This window comes from Haematobia irritans, chromosome 4 (genome assembly GCF_050003625.1).
Source record: "Haematobia irritans isolate KBUSLIRL chromosome 4, ASM5000362v1, whole genome shotgun sequence".
In the NCBI taxonomy this organism is placed as follows: domain Eukaryota; kingdom Metazoa; phylum Arthropoda; class Insecta; order Diptera; family Muscidae; genus Haematobia; species Haematobia irritans.
Window position 1 is genome coordinate 216,328,545 of NC_134400.1, and position 20,614 is coordinate 216,349,158.

At 33.3% G+C, this 20,614-nt stretch overlaps 1 protein-coding gene across 1 annotated transcript in view; it reads left to right on the forward strand.

Moving 5' to 3' along the window:
- The first annotated feature begins 278 nt into the window (after positions 1-278).
- LOC142236145 (uncharacterized) overlaps positions 279-20,614 on the forward strand; it is a 31,506-nt gene continuing 11,170 nt past the window's right edge. Inside the window, exon 1 of the mRNA XM_075307404.1 lies at positions 279-525. Within this exon, the coding sequence (XP_075163519.1) occupies positions 468-525 (58 nt within the window). The 5' untranslated portion in view covers positions 279-467. The remainder of the gene's footprint in view (positions 526-20,614) is intronic.

The following is a 20,614-nucleotide window of genomic DNA, read 5'->3' on the forward strand; positions in this document are numbered from 1 at the left end:
ATGTCACCTATTGCAATAGAACCCAAGTATTTTTTATATGAGACATACTTTGTTTATGACATTTATAAGAAAAATATTTACTTTAGAACTTTAGCATCAGCTTTTAATCTTCCATACATCAAATCATAGAATAATTAATAAGTAACCGAAAAAATGGCACGACAAAGCACATCATCATTACCACAAACGATGAGTGCTTAATAGTGGCGATGAAGACCGAATGTATTCCCACCTGTTGGTGGAGGAATGAGTATAAGAAACATTCTACAATCTCAACGATCTTCAGTTAACTAACAACGTTTGGGGCGTAAAAGACATAAAACGAAAAATTTTTGCACAAGCAAACGTGAAACTGTGTAACCGAATACGATAGTGAAGATCAGCTAAATACAACAACAGCAACTATTACTCGAAAAGAAATTTGAAACTATTTTCATTGTGAACCAAAAAAAGAAGGCAACATTAAAATGTTGAAACTAGTTTATTTTACATTGATCTTGGCCGTGATTTCGGTTATTACTATTGGTAAGTGTCATAGGATTTTCCTAATGATTTCTTCAATTTCGCGTTATATTAAATTTTTTGTCAAAAACAATAGTGTGCATAAGGTGTGAAAATAATAGATGAGACCTTTACACCATCAAAAAAAAATAAGTGAACACATCCAGTTTTAAACTATAAAAATTTGAAAACAATAGAAAAATATTGTTTTTAATAAATTACTTTCAATTCGATTAAAATCAGTAAACTTATTTGTTTCATGTTGCAATTAATAATATATTTTGATACAAAGTTTTGTAAAATAAACCTACACATAAAACAGTGAACCCTCTATTTCACTAAAGACAATTTAACTTTATTTTAGTTCATGGAATTCTTATATTTCGAGAAAGTTTGCTTTACTCTAATAATTTTTTGCGTGCCGTAGTTAAATTAACTAAAAAACTGGGAAAAAAATATACACAAATGAAGCAAAAAAAAAATACTAATTTACTAAATTCGTACATCTCACAAAATAGTTCATTATTTTTTATTATTATTTAAATTTTTAAATTCTACCACAAATGCTCCTATTTTGAACGTCGTATGACACTAAAAACATTCTTGCAAGTATTAACTCCAATTTTTTTTTTGCTTCAAACTACAAAATTTTCTTTAATAAGCGAAAAAAAATTATAATGTCTAATATATTTTCTTTAATTTGTTCAAAAATATTTACTTATTCTTGTGATATTGGCGTTTGTAATACTGTTAAGATAAATTTTTCTAAAAATAATCTAAATTTTCTAAAATTAACCAACATTTTTCTTCCCACCAGGAAAAAATTACTGTTTTTATACCCTCAACCATAGGATGGGGGGTATATTAACTTTGTCATTCCGTTTGTAACACATCGAAATATTGCTCTAAGACCCCATAAAGTATATATATTCTGGGTCGTGGTGAAATTCTGAGTCGATCTGAGCATGTCCGTCCGTCTGTTGAAATCACGCTAACTTCCGAACGAAACAAGCTATCGACTTGAAACTTGGCACAAGTACTTGTTATTGATGTAGGTCGGACGGTATTGCAAATGGGCCATATCGGTCCACTTTTACGTATAGCCCCCATATAAACCGAACCCCCGATTTGGCTTTCGGAGCCTCTAAGAGAAGCAAATTTCATCCGCTCCGGCTGAAATTTGGTACATTGTGTTAGTATATGGTCTTTAACAACCATGCAAAAAATTGGTCCACATCGGTCCATGATTATATATAGCCCCCATATAAACCGATCCCCCGATTTGGCTTGCGGAGCCTCTAAGAGAAGCAAATTTTATCCGATCCGGCTGAAATTTGGAACATGGTGTTAGTATGTGGCCTCAAACACCCATGCAAAAATTGGTTGAAATCGATGCATAATTATATATAGCCCCCATATAAACCGATCCCCAGATTTGACCTCCTGTGCCTTTTGGAGAAGCAAATTCATCCGATCTGATTGAAATTTGGTACGCGGTTTTACTATATGATATTTAACAACCATGCCAAAAGTGGTACATATCAGTCCATAATCATATATAGCCCCCACATAAACCGATCCCGAGATTTGGTTTTGGAACCTCTTGGATGGGCAAATTTCATCCGAGTCAGTTGAAATTTGGTACATTGTGCTAGTATATGGCCGTTAACAACCATGCCTAACGAGGTCCATATCGGTCTATAGTTATATATAGCCCTCAGATAAATCGATCCCCAATCACACAAAAATTGGTCCATATCAAGTTCATAATTGTTTATGGCCCCCATATAAGCGTCACCCATATTTCTATTCTGGCTCCCTACGTACCGTGCAAAAGTCCATATCGATTCGTAATTATTTGTAGACTTACATACATTTTTGTCTAATATATACCACGTGTGGACTAACTCACAATTTAGAAAACGATTTAAGATACCACAACCCAAGTAATTCGATTGTGTATAACAGTCTTTCGTAGAAGTTTCTACGCAATCCATGGTGGAGGGTACATAAGATTCGGCCTGGCCGAACTTACGGCCATTTATACTTGTTTGAGTGTACATTTTTTTTCATGATAGATTCACTTTTTGTCGGTATAAGATTTCTTTTTGTGTTAATTCTGTTTTTTTTTTAACAAATAAAAAAGATTAAAAGCAATCGTTGCATAGTCTATCATAACTTCAAATTTATTTGCTTTACTTTAAATTTCTTTATAACAAATAAGAATTTTGTCTAAAAATTCTCATTTGTTATAAAGAAATTCGTTCCCTAGAAAAGAATTTTTCTTTGTGTGCAGTGCCGTAAATGCAAAATTTGCTATGATTCCCCACTTGCCTTTGATGTTTTCTTAAAATCAATGAACAATTTGTAGTAGCCAGCTAATGTTTGACCCCACTTTAGACAATCATGTCATGAGTTCATTTTTGTAGACCTGAAACTGGTTTTGTTGGCTAAAGCATCTTCATTCATTGTTGGTTCTAGGCAGTAGCTATAACCACAACTCAACACAAATCCAACCAAGTAACTGATGATGACAGCAAAAGTGAAGTTATAACTGATAATGTGATGAGTAAACCTGTTCGAAGTAATTACATGGCACCACCAACATCCGGTCATTAACCCTTTCACTACCGAAATAAAACTAATGTTAAAAACTTTAATTTTTCTTCTGTTTTTACTTGTAAAGGGTGATTCTTTTGAGGTTAGGATTTTCATGCATTAGTATTTGACAGATCACGTGGGATTTCAGACATGGTGTCAAAGAGAAAGATGCTCAGTATGCTTTGACATTTCATCATGAATAGACTTACTAACGAGCCACAACGTCGAATTTTCAGTGAATGGGCCCTAGAAAAGTTGGCAGAAAATCCGCTTTTTTATCGACAAATTTTGTTCAGCGATGAGGCTCATTTCTGGTTGAATGGCTACGTAAATAAGCAAAATTGCCGCATTTGGAGTGAAGAGCAACCAGAAGCCGTTCAAGAACTGCCCATGCATCCCGAAAAATGCACTGTTTGGTGTGGTTTGTACGCTGGTGGAATCATTGGACCGTATTTTTTCAAAGATGCTGTTGGACGCAACGTTACGGTGAATGGCGATCGCTATCGTTCGATGCTAACAAACTTTTTGTTGCCAAAAATGGAAGAACTGACCTTGGTTGACATGTGGTTTCAACAAGATGGCGCTACATGCCACACAGCTCGCGATTCTATGGCCATTTTGAGTGAAAACTTCGGAGAACAATTCATCTCAAGAAATGGACCGGTAAGTTGGCCACCAAGATCATGCGATTTGACGCCTTTAGACTATTTTTTGTGGGGCTACGTCAAGTCTAAAGTCTACAGAAATAAGCCAGCAACTATTCCAGCTTTGGAAGACAACATTTCCGAAGAAATTCGGGCTATTCCGGCCGAAATGCTCGAAAAAGTTGCCCAAAATTGGACTTTCCGAATGGACCACCTAAGACGCAGCCGCGGTCAACATTTAAATGAAATTATCTTCAAAAAGTAAATGTCATGGACCAATCTAACGTTTCAAATAAAGAACCGATGAGATTTTGCAAATTTTATGCGTTTTTTTTAAAAAAAAGTTATCAAGCTCTTAACAAATCACCCTTTACTAACAGCATGTAGAACAAAATTGTCATTTTGAACACCTATCTCAACTACTTCAAGAGCTATATGAGCTTGTTTTGAAAACTTGATTCTTGAATTGTGACCAAATGGCCTTACGAAAATAAGCGCTATTTGGCCTATAATGTCCTTTAAAGTGTGAGCAAAAATACAAAAAAGAACCCGAAAAAATGTCAGCCATAGTTTTCGTATGAATGTCCATTTACTAGAAACATACATTAGAAAAATTGTCTCAAATTTTCGGCCCGAAGAAATTCGGGCTATTCCGGCCGAAATGCTCGAAAAAGTTGCCCAAAATTGGACTTTCCGAATGGACCACCTAAGACGCAGCCGCGGTCAACATTTAAATGAAATTATCTTCAAAAAGTAAATGTCATGGACCAATCTAACGTTTCAAATAAAGAACCGATGAGATTTTGCAAATTTTATGCGTTTTTTTTAAAAAAAAGTTATCAAGCTCTTAACAAATCACCCTTTACTAACAGCATGTAGAACAAAATTGTCATTTTGAACACCTATCTCAACTACTTCAAGAGCTATATGAGCTTGTTTTGAAAACTTGATTCTTGAATTGTGACCAAATGGCCTTACGAAAATAAGCGCTATTTGGCCTATAATGTCCTTTAAAGTGTGAGCAAAAATACAAAAAAGAACCCGAAAAAATGTCAGCCATAGTTTTCGTATGAATGTCCATTTACTAGAAACATACATTAGAAAAATTGTCTCAAATTTTCGTATTTTTCGTTTATTTCTAAAGAAGTTTACAAAAATGTATTTTAGACCTCACCAATATGGAAAATATTTATAGCTTATTTAGATTAAAGTCTCTACTTTAAAATAACATCGAGAAATAAATCGAAACTAAGTGGAAAAATAGAATTTGGGGTCTTTTTCGAATGTCCTTCAAAGTGGACATCGGTAGTGGGTTAAATACCGGGAAGTTTTTTTTTTTATAGCCAACACTATAGAATGGGGGTATACTAAGTTAGTCATTCCATTTGTAACATCTTGAAATGTCTATTGCTGGCAATATATAAAGCATTTACTAAATATTCTTGATCAGAGTGAAATTATAAGATGATCGAACGATGTCGGTCTATCGTGCGGAATTTTTAATTGATTTTTTATTCCAAGCAGGTTATGCCAAAATGGGCATAACTGCATATAAATTCCATATAGGCCGATCTTTCGAATTCTATGAACATGGAAATCGCAATGTTTATCCAATTTGCTTGAAATTTTAAATCTGATATTTTAAATGGGAGTCACCGTGTTGCAATGCTTAGCATACCCGCCTTACATGCAAAAGGTCGTAAGTTCAACCCCAGTTTCGACCGAACTAGTGTTCGATGGATTATCCCATATCAGTAATGCTGGTGACATTTCTGATTGATTCAAAGCTACTTTAAGTGGTTTCACAACAAGGTGATTCGCCGTTCGGACTCGGCTATAAAGAGTAGGTCCCTTGTCATTTATTTAAAAATAAAATCGGGCAGAACTCAGTGATAAAAGAGAAGTTCACCATTGCGGTATCACAATGGAATGTGAATAGTCTAAGTGGGCCTGAAATATCGGACTGCCGCTATACCTAACCTAAATCTTTAAATAGGTATTTTGTTATTTTTTATTTTATTAAAATCTTTATTTTAATTACAAATTATAATAAATGTGTAACAAATGGCACTCTCTGCTAAGGCTATCGGCTATGAGTTATTTTAAATCCATAAAGAGCTCTGGCATATATAGCCCCTATATATATACCGATCTTCCGCTTTGTCTTTTTGGGGGCATGGAAGCCGCAATTTTCATTCAATTCTTTTTATACCCTCCACCATAGTATGGGGGTATATTAACTTTGTCATTCGAAATATTGCTCTAAGACCCCATAAAGTATATATATTCTGGGTCGTGGTGAAATTCTGAGTCGATCTGAGCATGTCCGTCCGTCTATTGAAATCACGCTAACTTCCGAACGAAACAAGCTATCGACCTGAAACTTGGCACAAGTAGTTGTTATTAATGTAGGTCAGATGGTATTGCAAATGGGCCATATCGGTCCACTTTTACATATAGCCCCCCATATAACTCGACCCCCAGATTTGGCTTGCGGAGACTCTTAGAGAAGCAAATTTCATACGATCCGGTTGAAATTTGGTACATGGTGTTGGTATATGGTCTATAACAACCACGCAGGAATTGGTTCACATCGGTCCATAATTATATATAGCCCCCATATAAACCGATCCCCAGATTTGAACTCAGAAGCCCCTTAGAGAAGCAAATTTCATCCGATCTTGCTGAAATTTGGTACATGGTGTTGGTATATGGTCTCTAACAACCATGCAAAAATTGGTCCACATCGGTCCATAATTATATATAGCCCCCATATAAACCGATCCCAGATTTGGCCTGCGGAACCTCAAAAAGAAGCAAATTTCATCCGATCCGGCTGAAATTTGGTATATGATGTTGCTATATGGTCTGTATCAACCATGCAAAAATTGGTCCACAAAGGTCCATAATTATATATAGCCCCCATATAAACCGATCCCCAGATTTGGCCTGCGGAGCCTCAAAGAGAAGCAAATTTCATCCGATCTTGCTGAAATTTGGTACATGGTGTTGGTATATGGTCTCTATCAACCATGCAAAAATTGGTCCACATCGGTCCATAATTATATATAGCCCCCATATAAACCGATCCCCAGATTTGGCTTCCGAAACCTCAAAGAGAAGCAAATTTCATCCGATCTTGCTGAAATTTGGTAAATGGTGTTAGTATATGGTCTCTAACAAGCATGCAAATTTATATATTATATATTATAAACCGTTCTCCAAATTTGACCTCCGGAGCCTCTTGGAGAAGCAAAATTCATCCGATCCGGTTCAAATTTGGAACGTGGTGTTAGTATATGGCCGCTAAAAACCATACCAAAATTGGTCCATATCGGTCTATAGTTATATATAGCCGATCTCCAAGCACACAAAAATTGGCCCATATCGGTTCATAATCATGGTTGCCACCCGATCCAAAAATAATCTCCCAAAATTTTGTTTCTATAGAATATTTTTTCAAAAATTTTATTTCTATAGGAAATTTTGTCAAAATTTTATTTCTATAGAAAATTTTGTTAAAATTTTATTCGGTTCATAATCATGGTTGCCACTCGAGCCAAAAGTAATCTACCAAAACTTTATTTCTATAGAAAATTTTGTCAAAATTTTATTTCTATAGGAAATTTTGTCAAAATTTTGTTTCCATAGAAAATTTTGCTAAAATTTTATTTCTATAGAAAATTGTTGTTAAAATTTTATTTCTGTAGAAAATTTGTCAAAATTTTATTTCTAAAGAAAATTTTTTCAAAATTTTATTTCTATAAAAAATTTTTGAAGATTTTATTTCTATAGAAAATTTTGTTAAAATTTTATTTCTGTAGAAAATTTTGTCAACAAAAAATTTTTGAAGATTTTATGTCTATAGAAAATTTTTGTCAAACTGAATTTGATTTAATATATATGGACTTACATACAATTTAGAAGACGGTGTTAGGAAGTTTTAAGATACCTTGCCATCGACAAGCGTTACCGCAACTTAAGTAATTCGATTGTAATTCGATTATGCTGATTTTGATATTGATCCATGTATCTCTCTCCCAATTTGTCATGTGGAAAGTCTACAACCCGGAATTTCTATACGAATTGGCTGACATTTTAAATTTATATAGACCAAAATGTAGAGCCAAATGTACTTTAAAAAGGTTAATGTTTCCATATAATTTTCATATAGACCAATCTCCCGATTTGGCTTCTTAGACGCACCAATTTTCACCTAGCACAGATTTGATTTTAGACCTACATTGTTAATCTTCGTGTTTATTTTGATATAACCCGCATATAGACCGATTGACCTTCAACAGAAACTAGTTCTTGAACTATGTAAAGCCGATATTTTCAGATAAAATTTAAAGATAAAAACGCTTCAAATATAGGCTATGACTTATTTTGAGGATTTTGCATGTTTGGTTTAAAGTTCTTTTGGAATTAAGAAAACCTTTTTTACTTTGAAGGATTCGCTATAATTTGGATTTTTAAACTGGCATTCGTTTACACGTGAATAGCTTTATTGATTTATCGGAAAAAGGGAATAAAAATTTAATAAATGAGGTATGTATTCTAATTTTAATTTCATTGATCCTAGATTTAATGCCAGCTAGGTCCCTAAAAATATATTTATTATAGAGAATTCGTATCTTTGGCTCGGAATCAATACCAAAATCCCTAAAGGAAGGTCAAAATCTTTGGATCCAAGAAAACTTTTTTTAGGGTATAAGTCTAAAATCGAATGTTTTAAATTTCAAATGTTACATCGGAACCATTTGAAGCGGATTTAATATTTGGTCCGAACGCTTGTTTATCTTAAACTGTCTACTGACAGCCACATATAACAAAAACGAAACTTAAATATAATTAATGAATACCTTTTTGAAGCAAATCAGCTTACCATCGTCTGTGTTTCTTAGCAAATTATGTGAAAATTTAATTAAAAATAGAAATTCCATTAAAATTAATGTTTATAAAAAACGATTAATATATTTTCTAAACAAATACACTTTTACAGAATTTCACCGAATTTGGACATTTTAGTAAAAATTTTGCAGAGCAGTTTATTTCCCATAAAAATCACACATCAGATGCAATATTGGCTGTGGAAGATTGTGTTAGAAGTGAATGTTTACGTTTATAACATCCGTGAGGTACACTGAAAAAAATATTGTCGTGAGACCAAAGATGTCATGTCCTTAAAATACGAATACATTTTTTGCTTAGCATAGAAGACGCATTTCTCTCATATAAAGTTTTTTTTTCCTTGTCCGAAAGACGATGAACTTTTCTATAAAGCCGTTTTTTCCTTATAATTAAGTGATTGAAATTAAAACTGGGTATCTTAAAATGAAAGAAAATCTTATTTGACTAAAGTCAACTTTAATAATTGTGAAAAATTATTCAAAATTAAAGAAATTTAAATTTAAATTTGTTATCTTTTTACATCTTGACAACAAAGCAAAAAAAGCGTTTAAAAATAGGAGACGTTTTTCAACACTTTATTATATCCACCACCATAGAATGGTGACGGGGGTATAATAAGTTTGTCATTCCGTTTGTAACACATCGAAATATCGATTTCCGACTATATAAAGTATATATATTCTTGGAGAAGTTCTAAGACGATATAACGATGTCCGTCTGTCCGTCTGTCTGTCTGTTGTAATCACGCTACAGTCTTCAATAATGAAGCAATCGTGCTGAAATTTTGCACAAACTCGTCTTTTGTCTGCAAGCAGGTCAAGTTTGAATATGGGCTATATCGGTCCAGGTTATGATATAGTCCCCATATATCTAGAGTTTTTTTTGACCATAAAGAGGTGTGCCTAAAATGGTGAGTATCGGTCCATGTTTTGGTATAGCCCCCATATAGACCGATCTCCCGATTTTACTTCTTGGGCTTATAGAAACCGCAGTTTTTATTCAATTTACCTGAAATTGGAAATCTAGAGGTATTGTAGGACCACAAATACGTGTGCCAAAAATTGTGAGTATCGGTTCATGGTGTGCCGAAAATGGTGAGTATCGGTCCATATTTTGGTATAGCCTCCATATAGACCGATTTCCCGATTTTACTTCTTGGGCTTCTAGAATCCGAAGTTTTTATCCTATTTGCCTGAAATTGGAAATCTAAAGGTATTTTCGGGTCATAAAGAGGTGTGCCGAAAACGGTGAGTATCGGTCCATATTTTAGTATAGCCCCCACAAGAACGATCTCCCGATTTAACTCCTTAGATTTCTAGAAACCTTAGTTTTTATCTGATTTGCCCGAAATTGTAAATATTCTGGTATTTTAGGCTCACAAAAACGTGTATTGGATTAAGTTTTTATCGGTCCATTTGGTAATGCCTCCATATAGACCGACTTCACTTCTTAAGGGTGTAGAAGGCGCACTGATCATGAAAATTGCTTAAAGCTCAATATAAAATTTCCAGATTTTACTTCTACAGATTTAAGATTTCAAATCAAGAAGTTATTTTATAATTTTCTTGCACACTTACAAGAGATGTTAATGATTCCTCTACAACTCAAACAAAAATGGTTCTTATAAATCCAGAATCTAATACAGTCCTCATAGGTGAAATCTTTAAATTTATCTTCGGGAAGTGTACTCAAGTCCTCAAGCGCTCCTGAAATTTCAAAGGAAACCCTAATATTTGGTTCATGCACACAAAAAAATAACTGGAAATAAATATTAACAACTTTATTTGTATGTAAAATCTGCTGATGCTCAACAAATTTGTCTATTGAATATCAGGCATTTGTTGTTGAAATGTGTTTGTAGATGCTTGACAGAGGAAATAATAGAAATATTCTGAATTTTCAACAAATTATTTTGTTGCGAAAATAGTTGACTGCTATCGATATGAAAACACAAATACAAGACTGGTTACGCGCACATCGAGAACATGTACGAAAGCTAAAAGAAGTATGCGAAGAATACCGTTAGAACAAAATGAGTATGAGCACATGCACGTGTATGATACACGCAAAGAAAAAAAACGTTTGGAAAACGTGTACCGAAAACGTTTTTCTTTTGTTAGAGTTTTTTGAATTGCTTCGAAAAGTATACACTTTTATCACCAAAAAAATTCGTTTGTTACAAAATGTTAATTTTTTTAATAAAAAAGTTATTTTTGAACCAAAAACACAGTCCATTTCGTTTATATCAAACACTGTTCTTTTCTGACTTTAGGTCTTTAATAAGACACATTTTACAGTTCAAAATTTAATATACTACAATGTAATGTTGAACATTTTTTCGGAATCTTCCTAACATAGAATAGAATATATGTAAAAAAAAAAAAAAAACTTTGGTCGAAGCAGGGATCGAACCCACGACCCTTGGCATGCAAGTCAGACGTAGCAACCACTGCTCCATGGTGCCCAACTAAATGTATTTTTCTGTGAAATAAACTTTGTTTAATCGGCTCGTGGGCGCCGCAAGCTATGCTATATAAATATAACTTATATGGGTAATTGTCTATTGATGACAATAACGGCTACATAGCTCAGTGGGTAGTGTGTTGGCTTACAAATTGCATGGTCCGCGGTTCGATTCTCCGTCCAGGCGAAAGGTAAAAAAAAATTTAAATTTATAAAATCGTATAATTTCTTCTACATTGTTTGTATTACAGAAAAAGGTGCTAAAGAACTAAAAAACTTCGTGGAAGTGAGAAAGAGGTGAGGGAAAATGCAATTAGCCAGAAAAAAATTTTTTCAGTTAGTTTTTATGAAATTGTTTTTACATCCTGGAAAAGAATAAACGTTTATCACAAAAAGTATATACTTTCCTTCCAAATACACTTCCTTTCAACGAAAAGCAAATGAGAAACGAACTTTGTTTGTCTAAAATTTCGTTTGGGAGGAAAGAATTATTTTTTTGCGTGTAGCAAGCAAAGAGCTCATTCATCAGAGAATACAGAAAAGCATTTATAAATGTCTGTGAAAAATTTATATTTTTCAATTTGGTAGTTTCTTAAATGTGTTTGTTGTATGAGATAATTAATAAAACCATATTAATATCGGGATTAGAGTTATTGCAATTCTAATTAACTAGAATATATATATCACTGGGCAAAAAGTTGTCAAAATTCTTGCTATACCCTGGACTACTCAAATTTAAAATCGTCATACATTTACGAAACTGAGTATAGGATTTTCGACACAACAATGTTACATGTTCCCCGTCCAAAAATATAATTTTGGTCATATTCCTTCTCTGTGTGTACTTAACAAAATATCTCCAAAATTGTTCCGGCCATTTTGGCCAATAATTCTGTCAATTTCAATTTAATTTTTTGTTAATACAGTTGTAGACGGCTCAATTTTCTTTAATTTGAGTAGCACTAGGATCAAATAGGTCAAATAAGACGAAAGATATGCTCAAAATTGTAAGTATACCTCCAAAAATTAAAAAAAAAAGTTCAAAAATTTGTATCTCGAAAACCAATCGACAGAAAATTTTTTAAAACTCATTTTCGTGTTTAGTAGGTCAAAATCAATGGGAAAAAGTATGCTAGAAACAAATAACAGAGAAGTATTTGTTATTTGTGACCTAGTGTCATTGATAGACTTCAACAAACCACATACAAATTTTTTCATTCAAATTCAAAAATATTTGTTTAGGATTAAACGTAACGTTCAACAACAAATATTTTGTACTGTTGGATGCTCAACAAATTACTTACAAATTATGTTACTGAGAATACAAATTATTTGTTGCCTTCTGATGGTAACGATTGCTAACAACTTTTTTGTAATAATGGTTATTAAAAGTACAAATTAGTCTGTTGCAGGAAAATTAACAAATTTTGTTATTGGTTTTCCAACAAAAGTTATTGGTTCTCAAACTTATTTTTATCTGTGTGGTGGTGGGTATTTAAGATTCGGCCCGGCCGAACTTAGTACTGTATATACTTGTTTTAAAGATGATTTTTACTTGAGACATAGCATAATTTCTACTTGAAGTCGAGTCTGAATTTTAAAATTTAAGTTGTAGTTAAAAAAGGAATAAATTAAAATTTGCTGCCTAGAATCATGTACGCAAAACTTAATCTTTAACTGCACGCTCACAAAAAATCGCTTCTGTAACATATACTCCCAAACATATTTTGCTTCAAGCATATACATTTTTGGGTATTGCCCAAACATTTATATGTTTGATCTCTTCCAATATATAATATGTTTGGTCTAAACAATATATGTTTGTGTAGTCTAAGTTCCAAACATTTTGTATTTTTGCATCCAAATTCAATAATGTTGTCTTCCAAAAAACAATATGTTATTATGTGACCATATAATATGTTTGGAAGCATTTTGCACCCAAAAATATTATATGCTTAAAAAAATTCTCCCAAAATTGTGCTCAAAATTTTATTTATTTATTTATATACTTACAATCATAATTAATTATGAAAATAAACAGGTAATATAGGTGCTAACAACATAGGTTTTCGACCTGAATGCTCAAAATTTTGTTTCTGCCCAATTGTATATTCCCCGACATCTTTCTCACTTCCACAAGATTTTTTAGTTCTTAGCACCTTTTTCTGTAATACAAACATTGGAGAAGAAATTATTATTTTATGATTTTTTTTTATTCGAACAGCGGACCACACAGTTTGTAAGGATCAAAGAAGTAGCTGATCAATTGCCCAAGGAAAAATAAAATGTTAATTTTGTAATAACAAGCAACAACCACCAACTTAATTCAATATCGCTCCCTGTTAAATAGCGCTCCAAGCTACTAAACGCATATATGTTTATAGGCTATTTCTAAATTAATATATGTTTGCATTCAAGCATATTATATTTACAAACATTTTATGTCCCAAACATAATATGTTCTAACATATTAACATATATGTCCCAAACATGTTATGCTAGTTTATGAACATTATATGCTTGCACTCAAAAATATTGTGTTTAAAAATTTGTGTTCCAAACATATAATGTTTATAGCCAAACATATGAAAAACAGTCTTTTTCAACCGTGTGGGTACGTGGTGGTAAAATTTACCACCTCGAACACTCGTTTACATATATTTTAAAAAAGACGTGTGAAATAAAGTATATGTTAATCATTGAAAGAACATATAATATTTCGAAATATTGTTTTATTTTCGTTAAATACAATGTTTACTAATCAACAAATATAATAATGATACAAAAAAAACATTTTTTTACAGAAAAAATATTAATGTAAAAGAGGGGGTAAAATTTACCACACGTCGCAAATTACGCAAAAAAATTTCACCTCACCGGTTAAAGGTTAAATTTAAAAGACAATTCTGTCTTAAAAGTATCCTTACTTCCATTCTCCGCTTCTTTGGCTCGGAATCAATACCAAAATCATTAGTGTAAAGACAAAATCTGTGGAACCGGGCATGCTTTTTTTCAGTGTAGTGTTTATGTCTTTAAATGTCCTTAAAAAATTCCTACAAAATTTTTATATTCGCAACGCATGCTGACAAACTTTCTTTTATCCCTAAATGAACCGCAATCAATATTGTGATTTTCGAAATGCTCAACTATTTCCTGTGTACAATTATTATCCTTATTGATATGCCTTGAAGGTACTAAAGGGAAATTTAAATGAAATCTTGCATACAGTCAAACCTTCAAGGTTTTTATTGGTTGTTCACAAATATGCGGCCGAATTCCAATAACGAATGATTAAATAGCCTTGATTGTCTGCCAATTTTCTCCCCAATGGCATTGTTATATTTCCAACTCATATGCAATCAAATCGAAAAATGTCAAATAACACAAATGCTCTCCAATTATAGCCAGTAAACTTTCTTCGAAACTTAACTCCATACAAGAGCGGTAATATTGGATAACTTGATATAATAGAAGGGGTAATAGTGTATTGTATGTGAAAGTCAGGATGTATGTTATGAACTTTGTTGTCTGCATGCGAGATTATTTATGAATAACTTTACTTCAATATTACAATAATTTGTTGCAATCGCTGTTGTGGCCCAACTTAATGTTCCTTTATTTCAGCCTTTTAGTCTATAAAAGTACATTGCTTGTGTTTATTCCTAATCTCAATCTGAAAAATAAATTTGTATGCCATAAATCCTTTACGTTTCAATTACGAAATATTTTTATGAATTGTTGAGGGGGTATTCACAGATGAATGAATACACTTACAAATATGTACACTCACCGCCGCTACAATAGGGTAATTAGAAATATTCCTCATAATTCAGTTCGAATTACCCAGTAAAAAAACGTAGCCAAAACAGCATTTGGATCCGGAAGAGGCGCAAAATTAACTTGAAACAATGAATTTTAAATGGACTTATCACGGGGTGGAAAAACTAATTTTGTAGCATCTGTGGCATTGATTTCGCATTGGTTCTTCAGATGTAATTCAATTTCAGTATTTGGGATTTGATTTTAAAACAGTTAAGGAAAAAAATTGTCTTTTCGAAGTTTATCTCTACACAAAGACGTTTTGAATAATACTAGGAAGTATTTTATCGAAAATTCCATATCTGTCGATAAATTGATCGATACACTTTTTAAATAATTTTTGGAAATTTCCATTATTGTATTTCTCCTAACTGTGTTTTATACACAGTAAAATGCAGAAAATTTAAGTTTATTGTGAAAACTGCGTAATGCAAATGATATTTATGTATTACCTCGAAAGAACTTCGGATGTAAATTTTCTGGGTAGCCAATGAGTCCCCAATTAATGGAACCCCAACGTCGAGACATCGCCAAAGACAAATGGCCAATTTTCATCTGAAGACCGGCTTCTACACTCAAAAAAAGTGAACTCTCTATTTTACTAAAGCCAATTTAACTTTCGTTTAGTTCATGGAATTATTATGTTTGGAGAAAGTTTCCTCTACTCTAATTATTTTTTGTGTACGTTAGTTAAATTAACTAAAACCGAGAAAAACCAAGTAAGTAAAGTCTAAAGTCGGTCGGGGCCGACTATATTATACCCTTCACCACTATGTAGACCAACATTTGTGTTACCATCCGAAGTACGTCAAATCTGCTGGGAGCTATATAAAGGTTTGCATTTCCAGATACAAATACCTATTATGGAGACAATTTTTTGTACTTCTCCAAAATCTCTAGAATTAAAATTGAAATCGGCTAACGCCCTGGAATGAAACACAATGCTAGTAAAAAATATGGGAAATATGAAGCGAGAGAAATGTTAATGCAATTGTACAAAAGAGCATTTATGATTTATCACGCGATACTTATGTATTCGAGATATAGGACATTTTGAGTAGCATTTACAATTTTTTGCTACTCAGCAGTGACGATTTTACAAGGATATTGGTTAGATCTTGCCAAGATATGTGGTCAAGTGTGGGTTGTGATATATTATTTGGTCAAGTCGGGCGACTTGGAGCCTTATTTAAAACTAAACCGTTCTGTGGAAAGTCTGGCATTGCAGTGTGTACACTCTTAGAAAAATATGTTTTTCATATGTTCCGATATAAACAAAATGTGTTTCGGGCACAATTTTTAAACACAATATATTTAAGTGCAAACATATAATGTTCCTAAACTAACACTAACTGTTTGGGACACATATGTTAGAATATATTATGTTTGGCGCATGAATGTTTCATAAAAATAATATGTGTGAATGTAAACATATATAAATTTACAAATTTCGAGTAAACATGTATATGTTGTGATATTTTATTCAGAGAGCGACAGAGAGAGAGAGAGAGTATAGAGAAAGAAATAGAGATGGAAACCGGGAATGTTGACGAAAGATATCAACATAACACAGCGAGAGAATCAAAAGAGAGCAATTTCTGTGAAACCACTTGTATGTTGTGTGGACATGTGTTTTGTTTATCATTTTGGCATTATGGGCGCAATTTTTTTCTTGGTTCGTTAAAAGAAATCGGAACGTACGGGGAGTAAGTCAAAATATTCAGACAAAGGAAATTAAAAAAAACAAGTATATACGGCCGTAAGTTCGGCCAGGCCGAATCTTATGTACCCTCCACCATGGATTGCGTAGGAACTTCTACTAAAGGCTGTCATCCACAATCGAATTACTTGGGTTGCGATAAAACTTTCCGATGGCAAGGTATCGTAAAACTTTTTAACACTGTCTTCTAAATTGTAAGTTAGCCCATACGGGGTATATATTAAACAAAAAAAGGCCGATTAAATACGTATATAATCTAGTTTGACAAAATTTTCTATAGAAATAAAATTTTGACAAAATTTTCTATAGAAATAAAAATTTGACAAAATTTTCTATAGAAATAAAAACTTGACAAAATTTTCTATAGAAATAAAATGTTGACAAAATTTTCTATGGAAGTAAAATGTTGACAAAATTTTCTATAGCAATACAATTTTGACAAAAATTTCTATAGAAATAAAATGTTGACAAAATTTTGTATAGAAATAAAATGTTGACAAAATTTTCTACAGAAATAAATTTTTTACAAAATTTTCTATAGAAATAAAATTTTGACAAACATTTCTATAGAAATAAACTTTTGACAAAACTTTCTATAGAAATGAAATTTTAACAAAACTTTCTATAGTAATAAAATTTGACAAAATTTTCTATGGAAATAAAGTTTTGGTAGATTACAAAATTTTCTATCGAAATAAAATTTTGACAAAATTTTCTACGGAAATAAAATTTTGACAAACATTTGTATAGAAATAAACTTTTGACAAAACTTTCTATAGAAATAAAATTTTGACAAAACTTTCTATAGTAATAAAATTTGACAAAATTTTCTCTGGAAATAAAGTTTTGGTAGATTATTTTTGGCGATATGGACCAATTTTTGTGTAATAAGTCATCGGCTATATATAACTAAAGACCGATATGGACCAATTTTTACATGGCTGTTAGAGGCCATATATTGACAAAATGTACCACATTTCAACCGTATCGGATGACTTTTGCTCCTCCAAGAGGTTCCGGACGTCAAATCTGGGGATGGTTTATATGGGAACTATATATAATTATGGACCGATATGGACCAATTTTTGCATGGTTGTTAGAAACCATATACTAACACCATGTACCAAATTTCAACTGGATCGGATGAATTTTGCTCTTCCAAGAGGCTCCGGAGGTCAAATCTGGGGATCGGTTTATATGGGGGCTATATATAATTATGGACCGATATGGACCAATTTTTGCATGGTTGTTAAAAACCGTATACTAAGACCACGTACTAAATTTCAACCGGATCGGATGAATTTTGCTCCTCCAAGAGGCTCCGGAGGTCAAATCTGGGGATCGGTTTATATGGGAGCTATATATAATTATGGACCGATATGGACCAATTTTTGCATGGTTGTTAGAGGCCGTATACTAACATCAGGTACCAAATTTCAACCGGATCAGATGAATTTTGCCCCTCCAAAAGTCTCCGGAGGTCAAATCTGGGGATCGGTTTATATGGGGGCTATATATAATTATGGACCGATATGGACCAATTTTTGCATGGTTGTTAGAGACCATATACTAACATCAGGTACCAAATTTCAATCGGATCGGATGAATTTTGCCCCTCCAAGAGGCTCCGGAGGTCAAATCTGGGGATCGGTTTATATGGGGGCTATATATAATTATGGACCGATATGGACCAATTTTTGCATGGTTGTTAGTGATCGTATACTAAGACCACGTACCAAATTTCAACCGGATCGGATGAAGTTTGCTGCTCCGAGAGGCTCCCCAAGCCAAATTTGGGGATCGGTTTATATGGGGGCTATACGTAAACGTGGTCCGATATAGCCCATTTTCAATACCATCCGACCTACATCAATAGCAACTACTTGTACCAAGTTTCAAGTCGATAGCTTATTTCGTTCGGAAGTTAGCGTGATTTCCACAGACGGACGGACAGCCGGACAGACGGACAGACGGACGGATGGACGGACATGCTTAGATCGACTCAGAATTTCACCACGACCCAGAATATATATACTTTATGGGGTCTTAGAGCAATATTTCGATGTGTTACAAACGGAATGACAAAGTTAATATACCCCCATCCTATGGTGGAGGGTATAAAAACGGGCATTAAGTTCGAGTTTTGCAGCTAAAACAATTATAAAAGTTTAATATATTATAAATATAAATGTGTAAATTAAAAAAAAATTGGTGTTCGGTCGGAACAGGGATTGAACCCACGACCCTTGGCATGCAAGGCAGACATGCTAACCACTGCTCCATGTGGCCAGCAAATGTATGTTTCGGTTAAATAATGTTATGTTTGCATGGACTCGTGGGCGCTGCAAACTATGCTATATAAATGTAACTTATAACGATAATTGTCTACTGGTAACTAAACACATATAACAGCTACGTAGCCCAGTGGATAGTGTGTTGGCTTACAAACTGTATGGTCCTCGGTTCGGTTCTCCGTCCAGGCGAAAGGTAAAATTTATAAAATTGGATAATTTCTTCAACATTATTTGTATTACAGAAAAAGCTGCCAAGAACTAAAAAATATCGTGGAAGTGAAAATTATGTGAGGGAATGAGCGCAATCTTCTTTGGGGAAAATACTTCCAAGCATATAATATTTGTGGGCTCAAAATGCTTCCAAACATATATTATATGTTTCACATAAAACAAACATATTAATGTTTCGGCAGTATTCAATAATATATGTGCTTCCTGCAAAATATGTTTGGAACATATGTTAGAGAAGCGATTTTTTTTACGGTGTAGGATATGACCGAGATATAGGGAAATCATCACAGAATTTTGTGTAAAGTGTTTTGGCCTTATTTGTATAAACCGGAAGAACGAATATATGGAGGCTTTATCTAACACTGAACCAAATTAGAACCAAGTTGACGCACTTAAATACTATATAAATATATTCTCTGTATTAAATATATTCTCTGTGGAAACTATCCAGTCAATTGTAGGAAAATCCCATTGAAAATGGGTCTAAAATGTGTAACAGTCTACCTTATTTCCCCAACTCTGGTGTACGTATATATGGGAGCTATATATAATCTGAACCGATTTTGACTAAATTTGACATGTGTTGTTAGAATAATAATTCTGCTATCTACACCCAGAGAAGGAATATGATCACCTCAACCATGTTTCAAGAGCAAAATGTTATTTTTGAATGGTGACCATGTAACATGTTTGTCGCAACTGTTATTTTCTCGGAGATTATGTGTCTGATTTCGGCAAGCATATTATTTTTGGCGAGAAAAGAACATTTTTGCCATAAACATGTTACATGGTCACCATCCAAAAATAACATTTTGCTCTTGAAACATGGTTGAGGTGATCATATTCCTTCTCTGCGTGTATGCGAAATTTCACGTAAATGGGAGTATAACTTTGGCCCCCCTGGTCATATAAGTGCAAATCGGAGGGAAGATATAAATATATGGGGGCCATATCTAAATCTGAACCGATTTCAACCAAATTTGGCACAATTACCGATACTACTAAACGTACTCCTTGTGCGAAATTTGAAGCAAATCACGGCAAAACCCTGGATTTTGAGGCCATATAAGTTCAAATCGGATGAAAGATATATATGGGAGCTATATCTAAATCTGAATCGATTTTGATCATATTGGGCACATACAATAGTATCGTTAAAAGTACCGCTTCTCCAAATTTGAAGTAAGTCAGGGAAAACTCTGGCTTTTGAGACCATATACGTCCAAATCGGGCGAAAGATATATATGTGAGCTATATCTAAACCTGAACCGATTTTAACAAAATTTGACACACTTAACGATACTATTAAACGTACCCCTTGTGCAAAATTTGAAGCAAATCACGGCAAAACTCTGGCTTTTGTGGCCATATAAGTTCAAATCGGACGAAAGATATATATGGGAGCTATATCTAAATTCCAACCGATT